The sequence below is a fragment of the Rattus norvegicus genome, chromosome 17 (genome assembly GCF_021556685.1).
Source record: "Rattus norvegicus strain SHRSP/BbbUtx chromosome 17, alternate assembly SHRSP_T2T, whole genome shotgun sequence".
Lineage (NCBI taxonomy): Eukaryota > Metazoa > Chordata > Mammalia > Rodentia > Muridae > Rattus > Rattus norvegicus.
This window is the reverse complement of record NC_141550.1, coordinates 15,613,419-15,632,132: the sequence shown is the minus strand read 5'-3', so window position 1 is coordinate 15,632,132 and position 18,714 is coordinate 15,613,419. Positions and strand designations below refer to the sequence as shown.

General features: G+C 47.7%; 1 protein-coding gene, 1 long non-coding RNA gene and 2 pseudogenes across 3 annotated transcripts in view; all 4 read right to left on the bottom strand.

Moving 5' to 3' along the window:
• Fam120a (family with sequence similarity 120 member A) overlaps positions 1–3,531 on the bottom strand; it is an 83,588-nt gene extending 80,057 nt beyond the window's left edge. Inside the window, exon 1 of one of the 2 annotated variants that reach the window (XM_087590004.1) lies at positions 2,834–3,531. In XM_087590004.1, coding sequence (XP_087446130.1) covers positions 2,834–3,307 — 474 coding nt within the window. In that variant the 5' untranslated portion in view covers positions 3,308–3,531. 2 annotated transcript variants of the gene reach the window in all.
• A 1,220-nt stretch (positions 3,532–4,751) lies between these two features.
• The window catches only part of LOC148000030 (uncharacterized), a 31,052-nt gene continuing 17,089 nt past the window's right edge, over positions 4,752–18,714 (bottom strand). Inside the window, exons 2-3 of the long non-coding RNA XR_015641513.1 lie at positions 12,738–12,849; positions 4,752–8,355 (exon numbers count right to left, since the gene is read on the bottom strand). This is a non-coding gene — a long non-coding RNA (uncharacterized LOC148000030). The remainder of the gene's footprint in view (positions 8,356–12,737; positions 12,850–18,714) is intronic.
• On the bottom strand, positions 13,893–14,704 carry Kif11-ps1 (kinesin family member 11, pseudogene 1; annotated as a pseudogene).
• On the bottom strand, positions 14,806–16,052 carry Kif11-ps1 (kinesin family member 11, pseudogene 1; annotated as a pseudogene).

The window sequence follows — 18,714 nt, the reverse complement described above, 5'->3', positions numbered from 1 at the left end:
AGAGGACCTGGGTTCAATTCCCAGCAACCACACGGTAGCTCACAACCATGTGTAACTCCGATTCTGGGAAATCCAATGTCTTATGCTGACCTTTCCAGGCACCAGGCACAAAAGAGGTGCACAGACATAATGCAGGCAGAACACCCATACACATTCTAAATAAAATAAAACAACTACCAACCCAATTGCAGCTGCTCACCCATTCTGGAAGATATATAGTGATAGTGCATCACTGAGCATTTGTGAGCCTCCAGAGAACATTTAAAAATCCAACACAGACACACATATAGAAACATACACTCCCTTAAACGGAGACCAGCAAAGATAATTTTTATGACTCAAAAATATCTTTTAAACATGTATAGTCAATCATTACTTTAAAAATTACTTTTAGTTTTATGTGTCTGAATGGTCTGCCTGCTGATGTGTTTTGTACCACATTCACATCTCTGTACCTGTGGAAGTCAGAGAGGGCTTCAGAGGCCCTGGAACTTAAGTATCAGAGGGTGCTGGGAATCATCCAGGTCCTCTGCAAGAGTGCATGCTGTTAACCACTAAGTCATCTCCCAGGCCCTCAAAATCACCCTTTTTAGAATAAATAACTGAACTACCCTCAGGGATACCAAAGTACACAGGACTGGCTTCTTGTTTTAAAATAGCTCCCAGAATTCTGGCTATTTTTTACAGCTTCACCTCTTCTCTCAGTGCCACTTTTTGCTATTAATGGAGCTCCTGCCTCCAGCAGACCGTCTTCTTCACCTCTCCTCAGAGTTGAGAAAATGGACGGCTAGAATTGCCAGAATTGCATCTGCAAAGGCTAGAGAAGGCTGAGAGAGAGAGCAGGCAGGAAAGACAACACTGTCTAATGAGCACGCACGTGTGCACACACAAGGCGGGGGAGGGTAGGCACAGAGGAGGTGCTAATCTGAAGTAATATTCAATGTTTTACTTAGCTGAGTAAAACTACAGCCCTGTGCAGTTAGCAAAAGCAGGTACTAAGGCTCATTTTGTGTCTTACATGTTACTTCCCATCACTAAGCAACATTAAACCAGGACCATTTTCAGGCTGTCCACTAGAGGTAGATCACAGAGAAACAGCTTCACTTCCCCCTCCAAGAGCCCCAGGCTACAGAGAAAAAGTGAGAGGCACGCACTGCCTCTCACACGAACTCCCTGAGAAATGACACGCTGTGTATCTGCCATGTTCCTGGGCCAATCACCAAGCATCCAGCAGCCTCCACCCACAGACTTAAACACAACTTCACCAATTGCAACGGGATCCTGGGTGGGACTTCCGCAATCATTTTAGGCTTAACTACCACCATCTCACTACTGCCAGCAGGGATGATCAGGAAGAGGGAGGCATGCTGAAAGTTTTAACTCAAGCTCAGTTTCCAAAGAAAGGGCAAGCTGGAAGACAGTGTGGCAAGTCTTAAAAACTGAAGCAGCCTCACCCTGTACCCCGCACCCAAATAAGTGGTTTTTGGTTTTGTTTTGTTTTTTTTTAAACCATGAAAATGCAAGCTACCAAAGCTGAGGATCAGTTAGGTGCTCAGCTTTCAGTCAACCTCGGGCCCTTAAGTTCTCTGGCCCAATTTTGGCTGCAGAACCATCTGCCAACGGGACAGCAGAGGGCTGACAATGTGGAGCTCTCCTTCCCCACCAATCAGGGCTGCTGAAGGTCACTGAACACTTCCTGTGCAGCAGGAAAACAGCTCTCACAAGCCCCTGCCTATGCCAAACGACCCCCAAATTCTTCCCGGTTCTGAACTACTACCTTCACAGTAGACATGCAGACCGGAGCCACTTTAAAAGTCACAGAACTGACAAGAGCCCATCTCAGCAAGTTTACAGTAGTACCTTGAAATCTAAAGCCAAAATGTTACCGTAGACAATTTCTCCAAACACTACACTTTTAAAGGTAGAGGAGCAGGGTACCTGCCTTCAGAACTAAGAGGCCAGCACCGGTCTGTACGCAAGGTTCCTCCTCTCCCACAGCTTTGGAGGCTGTTTCAGCTTCCTGTGCCTAAGGCCCAGGCAATCTACTCCCGTTTATTCTACAGACTTCCCAGATAAACCTGTTGCTGGGAAAGGGCGGGTTAACTTTGACAGATGGGTATACACTTAAGGCTAAGGCCAGTGGGTAGCCTGCCTGCCTCCAAGAGGAGGGGAAAGACGGAGGATGTGGGAGATGACACCACCAATCCCACTTGGGGTGAGGGTCTGTCCACCAACCTCGAGTGTCCCATGAACAAATCTATGAGCCCACAGCAGGCCAGAGTAGGGAGGAATGGTGTGGACAGACTTCAACCACACCAGGCCTAAAGGCCTCGGACATCCATCTTGCTCCAGGCCCCCTCTGCCGAGCTTGCAGCAAGCCTGAGCATGGTGACACGCTGTGTCTCAAGAGGGGCCCTGAGGGACACTGAGGCCTGCTCCGAGGCCTTCCACGGGCAGGAGCACCCAAGTCTCACTGTGGGTCAGGCTGGGCTTCCCGGAACTAGTTCAGTGCTGACACCGGCCCAAGAGACGTCCCCAAGTCTAACCCAAACCCAAGCCCAAAAAGACCCTAGGCCAAGCCCCGAACCCTGGCCGAAGGAACCTCGGACTTAACTCCAATCGCTACCCAAGCAATTTCAGGCCCAGCCCAAACACAAGCACTAAGAGGCCTGGAGCCCAACTGTAACTCCTGTCCAAGTGACCCCAGACCCAACTCTGACCCAAACCCGAAGGGAACCATAGTCCAAAGGGCACCAGGCCCGACCCTGACTCAGGCCCAAAGAGACCCCAGACCCAGCCCTAAGAGACCCCAGCCAACCGGCTCCAGCCGCACCTTGACGTGGAAGCGGATGAGCGCCAGGCGGATGCAGTGGGCCATGCAGACCGGAGGCAGGAACCAGACCTTGGGCGGTGGCGTGCCCTTGTTCTGGACATGGCTGACGATCTGCTGCGCTGTCTGGCGCTCGTTACCCTGCCGCTTGACCCACTCGTGCAGCCGGGCCTTCTCGAGCGCGCCGTTGAAGAAGACGAAGAGCTCGATGTTGCCTCCGAAGCAGGCCTTGGCCAGAGCCGCCAGGTAGCCGAGCATGTGGTTCCACTGGCCGCCGCTCACCCAGTCGGTGTAGAAGCCACCGTACAGGCGATGCAGGCAGTTGTCGGCATCCACCAGCAGGCGAAGCGGGGTCTGCGGGGGCCGCTGCCGCCCGCCGCCCACCAGGCTGCCCCGGGCCAGCTTCTGCAGCTCCACCGGCACCACGGCGCTCGGACAGTGCTTCTCGATGTAGTCCTGGAAGCCCTGCACGCCCATGGCGGCGGCGAGGCGGGCGCGCGCGGGCGGCGGGGCCGGCGGCGGCGGGGCGGGGGGCGGCGGGGCCGTGGCGCGGCCGGCGGGCGCGGGCAGCCTCAGGGCGGGCTGGGGCTGGCCGGGGGCGCGCTCACGGCCGCCGCGGCCGCCATGTGCTGCCGCCTCCCAGGGCCATGTCTGGGGAGGGACCTGCGCCGCCGCCGCGCTGCGAGGCCGAGGCCGAAGCTGGGCCGGGCGGGGCGGCGCTGACGTCGGGCCCGCCCGCGCGGACGCGGGAGGCGGAAGAGGCGGCGCCGGGCCGCGGCCGGGCTCCCGGGGCGGCGGCGGGGCGGAGAAGGCGGAGCGCTGCTTGGCTTGTCGGGCCCTTAGGGGGCCGCAGCCGGGCGGGCTCGGGGAGGTGCCTGGGCCCGTGCAGGCCGCGCCCCGAGGCCGCGGGCCTCCGAGGCCGGCTCCGCCCCGCGCAGGGCTGCGGGCCCAGGAGGCGTGGCCGGCAGCTTGCGCCCCTCCTCCGCCGCGTGTGTCCCGCGGCGGGGCGGGGAAGCCAGGAGCCTGGGAGCGCGAGCGGCTGAGGAAGAGGAGGAGGAAGAGGAGGAGAAGGACGGCAGCGACAAGATGGCGTCGCTCCCGGGGCAGGACTTTCAGGGCCTCGCGTCGGAACCCCGCTGAGGAGAGTCCGAGAGAGCCGCAAGCCTCCCCGCGGTGCGCCGCCCTCCGGAGACGAGCGGACGTGGACTGCCTCAGGGACTCCTAAGAAGGCCACTGGGGCTGCGAGAGTCCCGCCAAACCCAGGCGCGGACAGTAGGTATGCTGAGCCAGGACCAAACGTCCTGAACGAGAAGTCGCCCGAAGGGGACCTGGACCTGTGGCTCAATTGGCACAGTGCTTGTCTGGCATCTTCCGGGCCCAGGGTTCGATTCCTACGTGTTGCGCAGGCTGTAAGCCCAGCATTCTGGAAGCGGAGGCTAGAGGATCAGAAGTTCAAGGTCATCTCATCCAATTGGAAGCCAGCCTGGGCAAGACACCTTATCGACCAAAAATAAATAAATAAATAAATAAATAAATAAATAAATAAATAAAGTTTAAAGGAGCGGTTTTTTCCCTTACCTCCAATTTTTCATCTGTTCTTTTTCTGGACAAGCCACTGCTGGAGCGGGGTGCACTAGACACAGGAGTGACCCGTTCGTCTCACAGCGCTACTGATCACCAAATTCATGCAGACTCAAAGTCCCCATCAGAGTTTTCGAGAAGGGGCAAACTGAATTCCATAGTTTCTTTTTTCTTTCCCTTAAAGAATACTTTTTATTCTTTGATAGTTTCATGCGTGTATACCATGTACCGTGATCATAACACCCCATTCTTCCAACAGTCTCAAACACAGGCCCATGTGATGTAGACAAATGAAATGCTCTTAGTGCCTTGATGGATTTTCTTTAATTTTTTTTTTTTTACAACCTGGTAAGTTATGCCTCTTATGTATAAAATTATTGATGAGGCCAGGGTTACATGTCATTTAGAAATTAGGGTTGCACTTTAAAGCCTCGCTAAATAATACTGTCCCCCAAATAATCACTTTTTTTAAAATTCACCGCTAGTATACAAGATTGAGCATGAGTTTTGTCCCTTGTATTTTATTAACAAGATTACATTCCATATATATTTCATTCACTTGTTTAGGTTTGGGTTTATTTTTGTTGTGATTTCTTGTTTGCTGGTCTGCTTGGGCCAGCCTTTTGCCATGCGGACTCCCCATCCTGCTTTCTATTTCTCTTAAACATTCCTGCTTTTGTTTTTAAAAAGGAGAGAGGAGAGGAATCTTTTGTGCTAGCATCCATGATTTTGGAACTAAACAGAGTTTTCATCGTAAGACTGTGGGATGTTAAGATTCCAGAAGTGGACCAAGTACAGTCCATCTAAAAAAAAAAAATCGCTCTCTGTAAGAGAGCCTTGGCTTTCTTTGACCTCCCAGGTTGTTATACAAATGCTAGTAATGCCAGCTTTCGTAGTCACTCCCTTCACTGTGAGGTATAGACTGCTTTAGAATTTTCATAACTTTAAAATTCATTTTCACAATAAAAAGCCCTCAAAATTTAATCATGCTTACTTTCCCTGCTTAATTGTGTACACACTTCAAAGGTATTAGTGATTGAGAAAACGTTTGGCTAACAACACCATAAAGAAAATTCAGGAGTTGAAAGAGATATTTAAATTTTCTAAATATCTAAACCCTGTATAAAATGCTAAAACTTGGTGTTTGCTTGGGAATACAATATGATTAGGGACTTTTTTTTTTTCCAGTTAGACTTAGGGCTGTATTAGAGAAACTTTTCATGAAGCGATTACCACCCTGAGGGGGAAATTAATTAATTAATTAATAAAGACTGCATGAGCATAGACTTCAAGAATTACCACACTTTTAATCTCAGACTCAGGGTGCAGAGGCAGGTGAACCTCTGTGAGTTGAAGGTCTGTCTCTCATACCTAGCGAGTTCCAGGTCACCAGTACTACACAGAGAGACCCTGTTTACCGCACTATCCCCAGAAAAGGAAGGATTATGATTACTGGATTAGTAGAGAAAGAAAGCCAGACAGACAGTATAAAACTAAAGCAAGCCAGCGGGCAAAGTGTTTGCTTTTAACGCCTTTCAATTTCAACTTGATTCTGATTGGTTAATTTATTTACAGCTTAAAGCAGGAAAATGTTGCCCTTTTTTGGTTTGGGAGTTGAGGTTGGGTTTTGGGAATTTTCTTTAGATAGGGTTTTTACTCATAGCCCAAGAAGCCCTGGACCCCACTGTGCAGTGCAGCCAGCCTGAAGATACAGCAGTCCTCCTCAGTCTCCTAAGATCTGGGATTGTAAGTGTGAGACAGGGTACCCGACACACCCTGTGACCAGGAAGAGACACAGTGTTTATTCCCTGCTGGGGTTTGATTCCTGAGGTGTGCCTAGACTTTACCTGTGCATGCGCTGTTACTTCAGAGTCCCCATGGAGCATGCACAGGCTTACTCTGCTGTCCTAGGCTTTTCTTGTGTGGAAACTTCTGGTGCAGACAAGAATTAGGCTCTCTGTTGCTGTGATGGAACGAACACCTTGACCAAAAGCAACCGGGGTTGGAAAGGGTTTATTTCACTTTCACTTCGGTTTCACAGTCCTTCCTGAAGGGAAATCAGGGCAAGAACTCAGAGCAGGCACCTGGAGGAAGGAGCTGATGCAGCGGCTACAGATGGTCCCTGCGTTCGTTCTGTTCGGGCTCACTCAGCCTGCTTTCTTCAACAATGAAACCACCAGCCCAGAGGTGGCTCCACCCATAAATGGCTGAGCCCTCCCACATTAATCTTAATTAAGAAAATGCCTTACAGGCTTGTATACAGCCCAATCTTGTAGAGACATTGTCTCAATTGAGCTCCCTTCTCTCAGATGACTCTAGCTTGTGTCAAGTGGACCTAACACTAGCCAGCACCGTTCAGATAAAGAGCTGAGTCCTGAGTCCTAACCAGGAGGAATGATGCCTGCCTTTGATCCCAGCACTCAGGATGCATCTCTGAGTTCAAGGCCAGCCAGGTCTGTCTACAGAGTACGCACCAAGATAGTTAGGGCTAGACAGAGAAACAACTCTGTCTCAGAAGACCAAAAAAGACAAAAATGAAGAAAGGAAAAAGCAGAGTCCTGGAATGGTTACTATGTGGCTGGAATTGCCCCTTGCTTGCCCATCTGTGCTAGTGGAGGCTGTTTAGTGTTCCTTATGTTTCAGGTACCGTAGGCTGGGATCTAAAACCTCTTCAACACCCCTCTTTCCTGAAGCTGGATATTGGGGATCATGCCTTGGACTCCCACCCAGTGCTCCTAAACTCTAATTGCTATAGGCCAGAATAGATAGAAGAGGAGAAAAGAGAAGCAAGTGTCTGACTTTGCACTGGAACGCAGAATCCTAGTAAGAACATTTTTCTGAACCAACAGGTCTCTGCCTTTTCCCCCTCAAGTAATGAATGGACTAAGACTGTGTTGCTGTCCTTGGAGAACCCATGGTCCTGTTTTCCTCTAGTTCCCAGATTAGAATACAAAGGAAAGAGAATGAAGCCTAGCCCTAAATTATTGTTTGCAAATTTGGAACTGTGTAGGACATGCAAGGTCCACAGTAATGGATCCCTGGGCCTTTCCAGCTTGCTGAACGTTCTGTTGGCTGATCCTCCAGCTCTGCTCTGGGATAGCCAGTGTGAGGATAGTGAAGGCTGATCGCCATGCATCAAACAACTGACCTTGCTTTATTTCAGATTTCCAGAGACTGTTGTATTAATTACAAATGAAAAACCAGAACCAAATGAAAAACCTCACCCAGCAACACTGAGTCTCATTTCCAAGGCCACCAATGTGGCAAGACATACATCAGCGGCCAGATCTGTAGGCCCTGGTCCAACTGGTCAGTAGAGAGCTAGAGAGAGGGCTCAGCAGCTAATAGCACTTGCTGCTCTCCCAGAGGACCGTGGTTTGATTCTAAGCACTGATAATCATCCAGGGGAACTGACACCCTCTTCTGGCCTTTGTGAGGTAGGTGGTGCACAGACAGGCAAGGCATAACACTCATACACATTTTTTCTTTCAATTTAAAGAAGATGCCATTGTAAATGTAAGCAGAAATGTGTTAAGAGTTAACCTGTAAGGATCCAGGAAAAGACAATGGCTTGGACACTCCATGCCGCCATAATAGACAGTGAAAGGGCCTCTACACTTCTTAACAGATCTCACTTGGGGTCCAGACCGGGTGGAGAGTGCCGTTTCCAAAGTCAGAGTGGAGGTCTTCCACAGAACAGTCCACTGTAGCGATGTGCCTGTGTTTTAATCCCAGGTGTAGGGACTCGGGGCTGCTTCCGACTGTCCGCAGCAGCTGGCTGATTTCCCTCGTGCTCTAGCAGAGTAGTGATTTTGCCAGCTGCAGACAATTTCTGCGATTGTATAACATTTGGGATTCTGGGCGCTTTCCAGAGGGTCCGCAAATGCTGGTCGGGGAGAAGAATGGTTCTTAGCCGTTTAGGGAGGTTACTTGTGGTTTTCTAGCTGTGGTCAAAGAAACAAACGGAAAGAGATTAGACTCGGGGGTTTTCCTAATTCCTCTCTCCCCTCCGTCCTTGTTTCCTATCTAGTGTCAGGGGCTGAAACCTGGGAGAAGGGAGAATAAAGGGTGGGAAAAAGAAGAACCCAGAAAGTAGCAAAGACCAGCTACAATCCACTCACAGAGTGCCTAGTATATGCAGATATTAGCTAGCCACTCGGGATGTGGATGCAAAAAGAAAAAAGAAAAAAGGGGAAAGCTGTTTTTCTTCAAGAAGCTCAACTGAGAGCATAGACAGTAAATCACTCACTGGCTTGCAAGGCACCGGCATGCTTACATAGACAGGAAAGCACAGCTCATACTGCTCTAAGGTGGAGGGTGTGATCCATGACTCTAATAACACAGGCACAGTGAAGCTGCCCTTACCCCCAAGTGAGTACCTCAGCTCTGGGAGGAAGAGCACTAGTCATCACCAAGCAGGGACACCGTTTTCTCTAGTTGAGCAGGGCAGGTCCCCGCACATGGGCAAAAGGAACTTACGCCTGCTGCTGAACTGGGTCTCAGAGTTTCCTCTTAAACTGTCGATCTAAAGAGCACTGCCTGCTTTTGGCATTTCTCTTCAAAGAAAGGTGATCTTTTCACTGAACCTGAAATTTGCTGTGTAGATTAGCCCAACAGACCAGTGGGACCCAGGACTCACCTATCTCTACCCCCATCCGCATGCTGGGGTTACACTTGGTACCACCATAGGCAGCTTATATGGGCACAAAGGACCAGAATTTGGTCCCAATGTTTGTACAGCAAGCTTTTTACCTTCCTAGTCCCCCCCCCCCACCTTTTTCTGGTTTCTTAGCCACAGTGTTATCCAAACTTGTGTCCAGATGGCTTTGGGCCAAATCAGAAATAGCTGTGCTCGAGGAAAATACTGCAGAGGCCTTTGAAATGAGGGTTCCATGTTCCGTAGGCAACCTCTGATCGGTGACCTGAGCTATAGCGGTAGTGGAAGCTATTGTGTAGTTTTCAAGTCATCCCATAAATACTGCCTGATAAAGTGGGAAATCCTCAAGTTTTAGGAGAGAGGCTAGCCCCAAAATCATGATCCTCCTGCCTCTGCTTCCTGTGTGCTAAGGTTCCAGAAGTGTGGCACCACCCCCAGCTACTAAACTCTAGAGTGAAATAATTCTCAACAATAGAAATTCAATGAAAGTTTAAGAAATTTCATTCAAGTAAAAAGTGATTTTAAGATTTAACCATTTCCAGAGGAGTTACTAGTAATCTGTTACACTGGTGCAGACAGGAACAGCGTCTCCAGAAAAGCACTGTTATACCAGAGTCTGAGAAGCTCTCCAGGCTGCAACACAATGAGCCTGATTCTCTGGAAAGCCCACTCACCCTGAGACTCTGTGCTCCAGCTTAGAACCACAGTCACAGATTTGGATCCCTTGAGCTACAGGAACAGAGTGCATGTGGGAAACAAAGTTGTGCCTCAAGTGCAGAAAGCAATGGGGGCAGAGCTCCTTTTTTTTTTTTTTCAAACAGAATCATACTTTTTATATGACCAGTAATAGCATCCAAAGCCCTATTTTTTCTTTTGTAAAATACAGTCAAGTGATTAATCTTCCTTCCACTTAAGGCAGGCTAGGGCAAAGATGGGGACAATAAAAGAGTGGTTCCTCTTCTTTTAAAAATAGAGTATTGATGTAAAAGTATTTATTTGTAATGGATTTCCATGGCCAATGTTCACTCAGCCTAAACTCCGTGAAACTGCTTCCAGTGTTCAGATTTCCATTGAAAACATTAAGAAGGTATGAACAGTGCTGTAACCACATCTTCATGTGCTTTATATGGCCTCAAAAGCTCCTGGGCACGGAAACCAAATGAAAGGCTGCTGTTCTCTAGAGGTCTTGTCTGTCAGTCCACTTGGTCTCAGTGTCCAGAAACTTAACACCAATCAGCAACGTAGTCAAAATCGCGGAACACCTCCTGCTCCTCCTCCAAGAGTATCCTCGGTTCTCGAGGGGGAGTCAGAATAGGTGCTTCTGAGGTAAATTCATCATCAAAGTTACTAACATCTTGGGGGCAGAGCTCCTAACAGCATGGGAAGACCTCACCCCAAGAGAATGAAGAACAGCCTGTCCTCCCCCTGCTCACCATTGCTGCCCCCTAAGATCCCAGCAGTGAAGTGGGGAGAGCTGGTTCTACAGAGTGGAGCCTGGGGCATCATCTACCACATAAGGCAGTCTACACCCAGAGTTTCATCACAAGTACCTGACACCTAGTCTTCTGTGTTAAAGCCAGCCTTAGGCTTGGCATGGTGACACACACCTTGAATCCCAGGGCTGGGAGGTAGAGGCAGGCAGATCTTTGTGAGTTTGAGGTCAGCCTGGTATGCATAGTGAGACCCTGCCTCAAAACAACAAAAGGCCACCCTTAGTTTACTTAAAGTAGAACACACTGAAATGTGTGAAAAATCAAAATCCCTATGAAAAATGGTATATTTTTAAAGGATGAAAGATTTGTTCAAGATTTTGGTCTGCGGTTGTTTGTCCCAGGGACCTTGGAAGGGATGTCACAAAGGGCAAGATGTGATGGAAGAGGCTGTTCTTGACGTACCAAAGAACACTTGGGACCAGGTATAAACTTCATAGACATGCTCGTGCACCCCCGGTGACCTACCTCCTCCACCGAGGCCCTGCCTTCTAAAGTTCCTCAACCCCCCAAATATCACAATCAACTAAAGACTGCATTCAACACATGAGCCTATGGGGAACTTTGGTGTTTGTGTCAAAATCAGAAATTTAATGACCTTCTGTTGCCCAGTAAAACTTAACCTTGTGGTAGAAATTATTTTTGTTGCCTAGCATAGTAACTCTAGGCCAGGAGTGCCTACTGTGCGATCCATAAGTGGCTAGATTACACGTAGCTACATGTTGCTAATGGCTACTACTGACAGCCTTCTTAAAAGTTTGTTTTGCATGTGTGTAGTTTTCCCTGACTCCATCTGCGCAAGAGCTTAATTCCTAAAGAAACAGCTAGTGCTGATTAGAGTAGTGTAACTTGCTCAGCAAGTATATAACGACTCGACATGATTATCTGTGTAGCCCTTTAGAAATTACTCTTCAGCCTGGTGAAGTGGCACAGACCTCTAGCTGCAGTCCTCAGGAAGCAGGTGGATATATGAGCTCAAGGCCAGCCTGGTCTACAAATCGAGTTCCAGGACACCTAGGGCTGTCACACAGAGAAAACAGTGTTGTGGGGAGAGAGGGAGGGGGTAGGGACTTGTCGTGAGGGAAACTCTGTCTCAAAAAATAAAACCCTTCCAGGGGCTGGAGAGATGTTTCAGCAGTTAGGGACGATTGCTGCTTTTCCAGTCTCCAAAACTGCTATACTATCTGGACTCTCAGGTCCAAAAAGCTGTATAATATACGCAGTAACAAAAAGTCATCTCTTACAAAGATTAGTCAAAGAGCCGGGATTAGAAATGGTGGGAGTTCGGGTGGTAGCTTGGTCAAGCAATTGAAGGTTCTGGGTTACAAAATGGTGGAAACTAAGAATGACAGGCACTGGTGAGTGGGTGTCAACAGTACACCTAGGGCAGAATGGGGTTATTCCAGGAGTGGAAACAGTCATACTTTTGGCTTCAATAAGGAAAGGTGAAGCTGGGTCGTAGCACGTGCCTATGTTCACAGCATTTGGGATGGGGAGGCAAGAATTCAGGGTCATCCTGGTTATATATCGAGGCCAGCCTGGGCTCCATGAGACCCTGTCACAGTATTCCCAAAAGGGGATTTAGATACCAGGATCACACCATTTCACAAAAACAAAATAGTGTTATACACACACACACACACACACACACACACACACACACATAACATTGGTTCTCAATGGGTCATAATGAGCTTTTCACAGAGGTCACCTAACACCATCTGGAGAACAAATATTTACATTACAATTTTTTTTTAATTTTTTTTTTTTGGTTCTTTTTTTTTTTTTTCGGAGCTGGGGACCAAACCCAGGGCCTTGCGCTTCCTAGGTAAGCGCTCTACCACTGAGCTAAATCCCCAGCCCCACATTACAATTTATAACAGAAGCAAATCACAGTTTTGAAGTAACAACAAAAATAATTTTATGGTTGGGGTCACCACAATGTGAGGAACTGTATCAAAGGGTTGCAGCATTAGAAAGGTTGAGAACTACACTCTAGAACCTACATAAATATAAAACGAGAGAACCAACTCCACAAAGTTGTCCTCTAACCTCCATATATGTTCAGTAACACTAATAAATAAAAGTTTCGGGGTCTGGAAAGACGGCTTAGCACTTCAGAGCACTCTTGCAGAGGCCCCATGTTTGATTCCCTGCCCCCACCCATGGTGGCTCATACCCAGCCTCACTCCGGTTCCCAAGGGACTCAGCCTCCTCTTCTGTTCTCTGCATCTGCACGGCAGGCTTGTGGCACCCAGAGATAAACCAAGGAAACATTCGTGTACCTAAACCTAAAAAAAAAAAAAATTAAAAATTTAAAATGTTAAAACATCTCTATGGCACACGCGGTATGATAGTCACTTGCCTGTTTGCTTGTTATTTTTCTTTCAATTTAACGCCACAATCACACTAAAGCCCAGTATCTGCGTTTATTACAAAGGCTCTCAATAAAGGCACATGAGCATCTGCTCTTGGTGTCCAGACACTGCATGTCATTTCCGTCACTTAGGAGGCTAAAAATCTCTGTGGCAAGTAGTTCAATGGTTTAATCCATCAAGTCCACATTTAGTGTGTGTGTATGTGTGCGTGTGTAAAATTTTACCTCCACGTTCAACTTTATTATTGACAATATTGGCAGTGCTTGTAGAGCTAACCATAGACACGTGCTTAGGATTGCTAGGTAAAGACCTGGATTTCTCATAATAAGGAAACCTGCAGTTCTACAAATGGGGAGGTAGCATGAGAGGGGAGAAGTGAGCTGAGCAGACAAAACAGGAAAACAGCAAAGGAGACGGCCCCTTTCAAGGCCACCTTCTGACAACACTCCCCTATGTCAGTCCAAGCTACAACTGCACACTTACCGTGTATTTGCTAGGTAATAGTATACAGGAGAAATGCTTCTCATTTGTTATAGAAGGGCTGCTTTATAAAAAAAGAGCTAGAAACACACATGCTCAACATAATCCCAGTGAAGCCCACCCTCCTACACACCTGGACCACAGTGTGACAAAAGAGGACATTCAAGTCAACTGCACCGACCATTGCGTGATAGTCTATCCCACACCATCTATACATAGCCTCAAATTGTGACGTCTTGGGTTTTGTTTATTATTATTTTTGGTTTTCTTAAGAAAAGGTTTCTCTAGGTAGCACTGGCTGTCCTAGCTTTGTAGACTACGCTGGCCTCGAACTCACAGAGAACTGTCTACCTCCCCCTCTCTAGTGCTGTGATTAAAGGCATGCACCACTGCCACCTGGCTGGTTTGGTTTTTTGTTTTTGTTTGTTTGTTTGTTTGTTTGTTTTTTCCTTAAAAAATAACCTTGACCCTTAAATTTATCTCGGCTTGGAATAATACAGTCTGCTCTTTTTAACAGAGTACTCTGAGGTTTCCTCCGCCTTAGGCTTCCCCATTGGGTTGCCTGCCTGTGTTTTTGTGCTGGAAAAACGGAACGTCACCACGGGTAACATACAAATGGCTCTTGAATTAAAGGTTCTTCAATACATTGCTCCAGAAACCCCCTTTCCTCATCCACGCCCTGACTGGTCTCTGCTGTTTTCTGAACAGTTTAGCATCCTTGACAGCTCAAGCTGTTTCTCTTGCAGCTGAGCAAGGATCTGTTTCCACGGTTCAGTCCTCACCAGTGTTGATGGATATAAATAGCTTCTCTCTGGCATCAAACCTGCTGGGATAGCTAGTTTCAGTAATAAGCAATTAAGCTTATTCAAACCAGTCCTTATAGTTTCATTAACTCTAGGCTTCCTGCTCTGGATTTTTCTTCATTAGCGGTTCTCTGAGTACAAAGGGTGTTACGCTGGTTCTCAATATGTCCACTTAAGTTTCCAGTGATTTCTGAAGTTGAAGCCTCAGGACATCCCGCTTACAAACTCCATCAAGTTCTGGCGTTCCTCCTTCCTTCTGTTTAAGCAAGATGCCCACTGTTCAGAAAAACAAACTGCCTGTGTTCAGAGCCTCACATCTCTGTGTGGTCTCTTGCGGTTCAGTTCCCAGGTTCCTGTTGAGTGAATCACAGGGTTTCACAGAATCTTCAAACCAGCTGCATGCCTTCTTGGTTAAAGTGTACATTCTTGTGATAATCATCAGAACCGGCAATCCTTCTTGTTTGTTTTTTTCTTTTTTGAGACATGGTTTCTCTGTGTAGCCCTGGCTGGCCTAGAACTCACTCTGTCCACCAGCTGGCCTTGAACTCACAGAGGCCAGCGAGCCTCTGCCTCCCAAGAGCTGGGATTAAAGTCGTGCCTTGGCACCACAGGGCTGGTCAGTTTTATCATCCACAGATAGCTCTGTAATTCCACCGAGCCCTTTCTTCCACAAGAGCACCAATTCAACAATATTTTTTTTTCTGAACAGTTGATTTTCCATTCATGGCTTTAAAATTTCCTTCAGAGATTTGCACTCCATTCTTCTCATGGGTCACTACAGGATCTCACTTCAGACAAGCCATCTCTTCTGTGTTGTCCTTGGTAGGAGCTCCTGAGGTGGGTTTCTGATCAACTCCAGCCTCACTCAGCATGTTCTTTGCTATGTGAGAGTACTCCAGTTTCCTCAAGATGGTGAGGTGCAGGCGAACTCAACCATTATAGACGTTCTGGTACATCCCCAAGAGAGCCTTGCAGGAGTCTGGTTAGTTCAGAATCTGGATAAAGACTAAGAGATATTATTTCCACAAGAGCAGTAATAACTCGTACCCAAAGTCAACAGAGACTGATTGATATTTTCAGCTTCCTGAACGATTTTGTCAACAGCTCCAGGGCGGGCAGATTTTTCATTTCCCGCAAGATTAACCAAATTCAGCTTTCTAAGCTCTTCTCCGTCCACTGTGGTTCTTTGTTTTCTTTCTTGCTTTCTTCCTTCCTTTCTTGTGTATTGTAACAGAAACTCTAGAGGGAACACTCGTCGAGGTTGCCTGGTTGTTCTTGCCGCCCCTTCATCCCTGTTATGCACTGAGATTTCCCCCAAACCTTTGACAGATCACTCCTCTCTCAAACAAAGCACTCCCTCAGAAATGGGTGGCCTAAGAATATCGAAAAGTTCCTCATATCAGGGTGGTGGTGCTGCCCACCTTTAATCCCAGCACTCAGGAGGCTGAGGCAGGTGGAGCTCTGTGAGTTCAAAGCCAGCCTGGTCTATAGAGTGAGCTCCAGGCTACACAGAGAAACCCTATCTCAAAAACAAAATGACAAAAAAAAGTTCTTCAGTATAGATATCCAATGGAGACACTTTGAAAACCCAGTACCATTATCAGTTGAATTCCCCTGGATTTGCTAAGTTCATGAAGTCATACCAGCCGAAGGAGCCTCCTCGCAGGTGACCTTTCATTTTCTGCTGTAAAAGCTTTTCCAGTGCCTGTCTGTAAAGATGGGGCAATTATTGCTCATAATGACCTCATCTAGAGTTGGACAAACAGTACTTTTGTAAACATTTCTTTGTCCAGTAGCTATTCCAAACACCATATCAAAAGTAAACGTTTTCATGTCAGCGGGCCCTCCAGTTGCCACACCAAGTTCTTTTTGTGCCTGATGGAATTCTCCTACTGAATGCAGTCAGCTTTCCTTTTTTCCAGATGATACACTCTGCACCTCCCCACCTCCTCGACAGTCCTGCCCTTCGATCCTCCTTCCTCCAGAAAGTTCGTCCTGGAATGTTGTCTTAGTCGGGATTTCAGTTGCTGTGATGAAACACCATAACCAAAAGCAACTTGGGGAAGGACCGGTTTACTCGGCTTATACTTCTGCGTCACAGTCCATCGTTGAAGGAAGCGAGGGCAGGAACCTGGAGGCAGGAGCTGCTGCAGAGACCCTGGAGGGATGCTGCTTGCTGACGTACTTCACATGACTTACTCAGCCTGCTTTCTTATAGAACCCAGGACCACCTGGGCATGGCTGTCCCCACTCACAATGAACTGAGCCCTCCACCATCAGTCCTAAAGTGTTTTCTCCATTGATACCTCCTCTCAGATGTCCTCATCTTATGTCAAGTGGACATAAAACTATCTAGTACGGACCTATTGACAGTGTTTCAAACCTCCTGGCCTAGAATGATGCCAACACTTAGGTTGGGGGCTAAGCAGAATGGCTAGAAAACAGAGAGATGAATCATGGGAAAAGGGATGCTGTTTGGAGACCAATGTCTGAGCTGGGTATAGTGGTGCTTGCCTTTAATGGCAGCACTCAGGAAGCAGAGACGAGAGAATCTCTCTTGAGTTCAAGGCCAGCCTAATCTATACACTGGATTCCAGGCCAGCCATAGCTGCTTAGGGAGACACTATCTATAAATAAGGTTCACGGGCTCATTGGATAATCACATACCACCAGACAAGCGTCTTACTGCTTTGTCCCAGTTGCCAATTACAGTTAAACCCCAAGGGTAAGTAGGGTCAGGCAGCAGGCAGCCCAGGGCATAGGCAGCAAAGAAAGAAACAAAGAAAGAAAGAAACAAACAAACAATAAATAAATAAGGGATGTCTGCAGTCTCCTCGTACAGCATGCAGCTGATCCTGCCACACTGAGTGAGGCTGTGACTTTCCCAAGCTCTGCGCAGAACAACGATGTCCAGTTAAGTTACCAGGTTTGCAAAGGACTTCAAATGAACAACTTTGGTGGAAAGTGCTGGTTTTCTATTGCGCCTCTGTGACAGCACCACAAACTCGGTGGCTTAAAAATAACACAAATTAGGGCTGGGGGTTGGGGGGCGCGCAGGGGGTGGGGAGGTGACAAGCATGAGGACAAGAGTTTGAATCCCCCGCAGCCAAGTACGCGCTCAGTAGCTGCAAAGGTCCACCTGGAATCTCAGCCTTTAAAGGTGAGATCCCCAGGGCAATTCTTCCAGTAAGACAAACTGTATCCGGGACTTCTGGCATGATTTTGAGGCCCTGCCTCAGTGAATAAGGCAGAAGAGCAAGCAAAGTGACTCCTGAAATGTACCCCAGGCCTCCACATGCGTGTAGCACAGGCTAAGCGTTGTGTAACAGTTTCCGTGAACCTTTCTTCCCAGAGGGAGGTAAAAGTCACAGGTCTGGAACTGGAATTTTGGAGGATTCTTAAAGGCTCCTCCCTAGCTGTATGGAAGAAGTAAACAACTGTGGGGGGAAGGAGAGGCAGACCAGGCCAGCTACAGTCAGGAGCCTTCTTGGACTAGGCAGCGTGCAAATCATACAGAGTCCCCGAGTCACCGCTTCTGTGAGCTGGCACACGTGTGCGAGTGAGCTGTTCAGTGATTTATGGCTGCCTCTGAGTCTTCCTGCTCCTGTAACCTCTCACCCACACTCCTGTTAGTTACCCAAACAATACCTCAGACCTCACAGAATTGGACCGTAGGGCTGCTGCTACTTTTCTCTGTCTGACGTCGAGGTTGGGTCTGTTGCTGTGTATCAGAATGCTAAATACTGGGCCTGGTAGCCTCAGAGTTGAGGAGATCCTCAGGTACACCAAGGATTCTCCCCAAGCCTGGGGAACTGAGGCAGGAGACCGTGAGAGGAAGAGAGAGAAGGTAGAGAGAGGAGAGACGCCATGGGGTAGATGGGTCATGAAAATATGGCCATGAGGCCTGGTCAATTAGAGTAAGAGCTGCCCAGGTGGAACATGGTAAGTGCTTGAGAGGAAGTAAGCAAAATAGCTTAGAGGGTGGCCATCTGTCCAGCTCTAGTGCTTTAAACACTTATTGTGAATATAAAGCTTGTGTGTCTTTTATCTGGGAACTAAATGATCCAACGCCAGGTTGATGTATATGTTGAGTCTTGCCCGGAAAATCCTGCACACGATAGTATGTGTCAAAACACATAAAATATGCACATGCATGTATACAAATTCACACTTATTGTGAATATAAAGCTTGTGTGTCTTTTATCTGGGAACTAAATGATCCAACGCCAGGTTGATGTATATGTTGAGTCTTGCCCGGAAAATCCTGCACACGATAGTATGTGTCAAAACACATAAAATATGCACATGCATGTATACAAACACAAGAAAGTAAAATTATTGGTTTTTAGACAGGAGTTTGTGTAGACCAGGCTGGCTTTGATCTCATGGTGACCTTGAACTCCTGATACCCCTGCCTCCACTTCCTTTTTTTTACTTTATGATAGTGAGTTTTTTGTCTATGTTTATGTACCACTTGCATGCCCAGTGTCTAAAG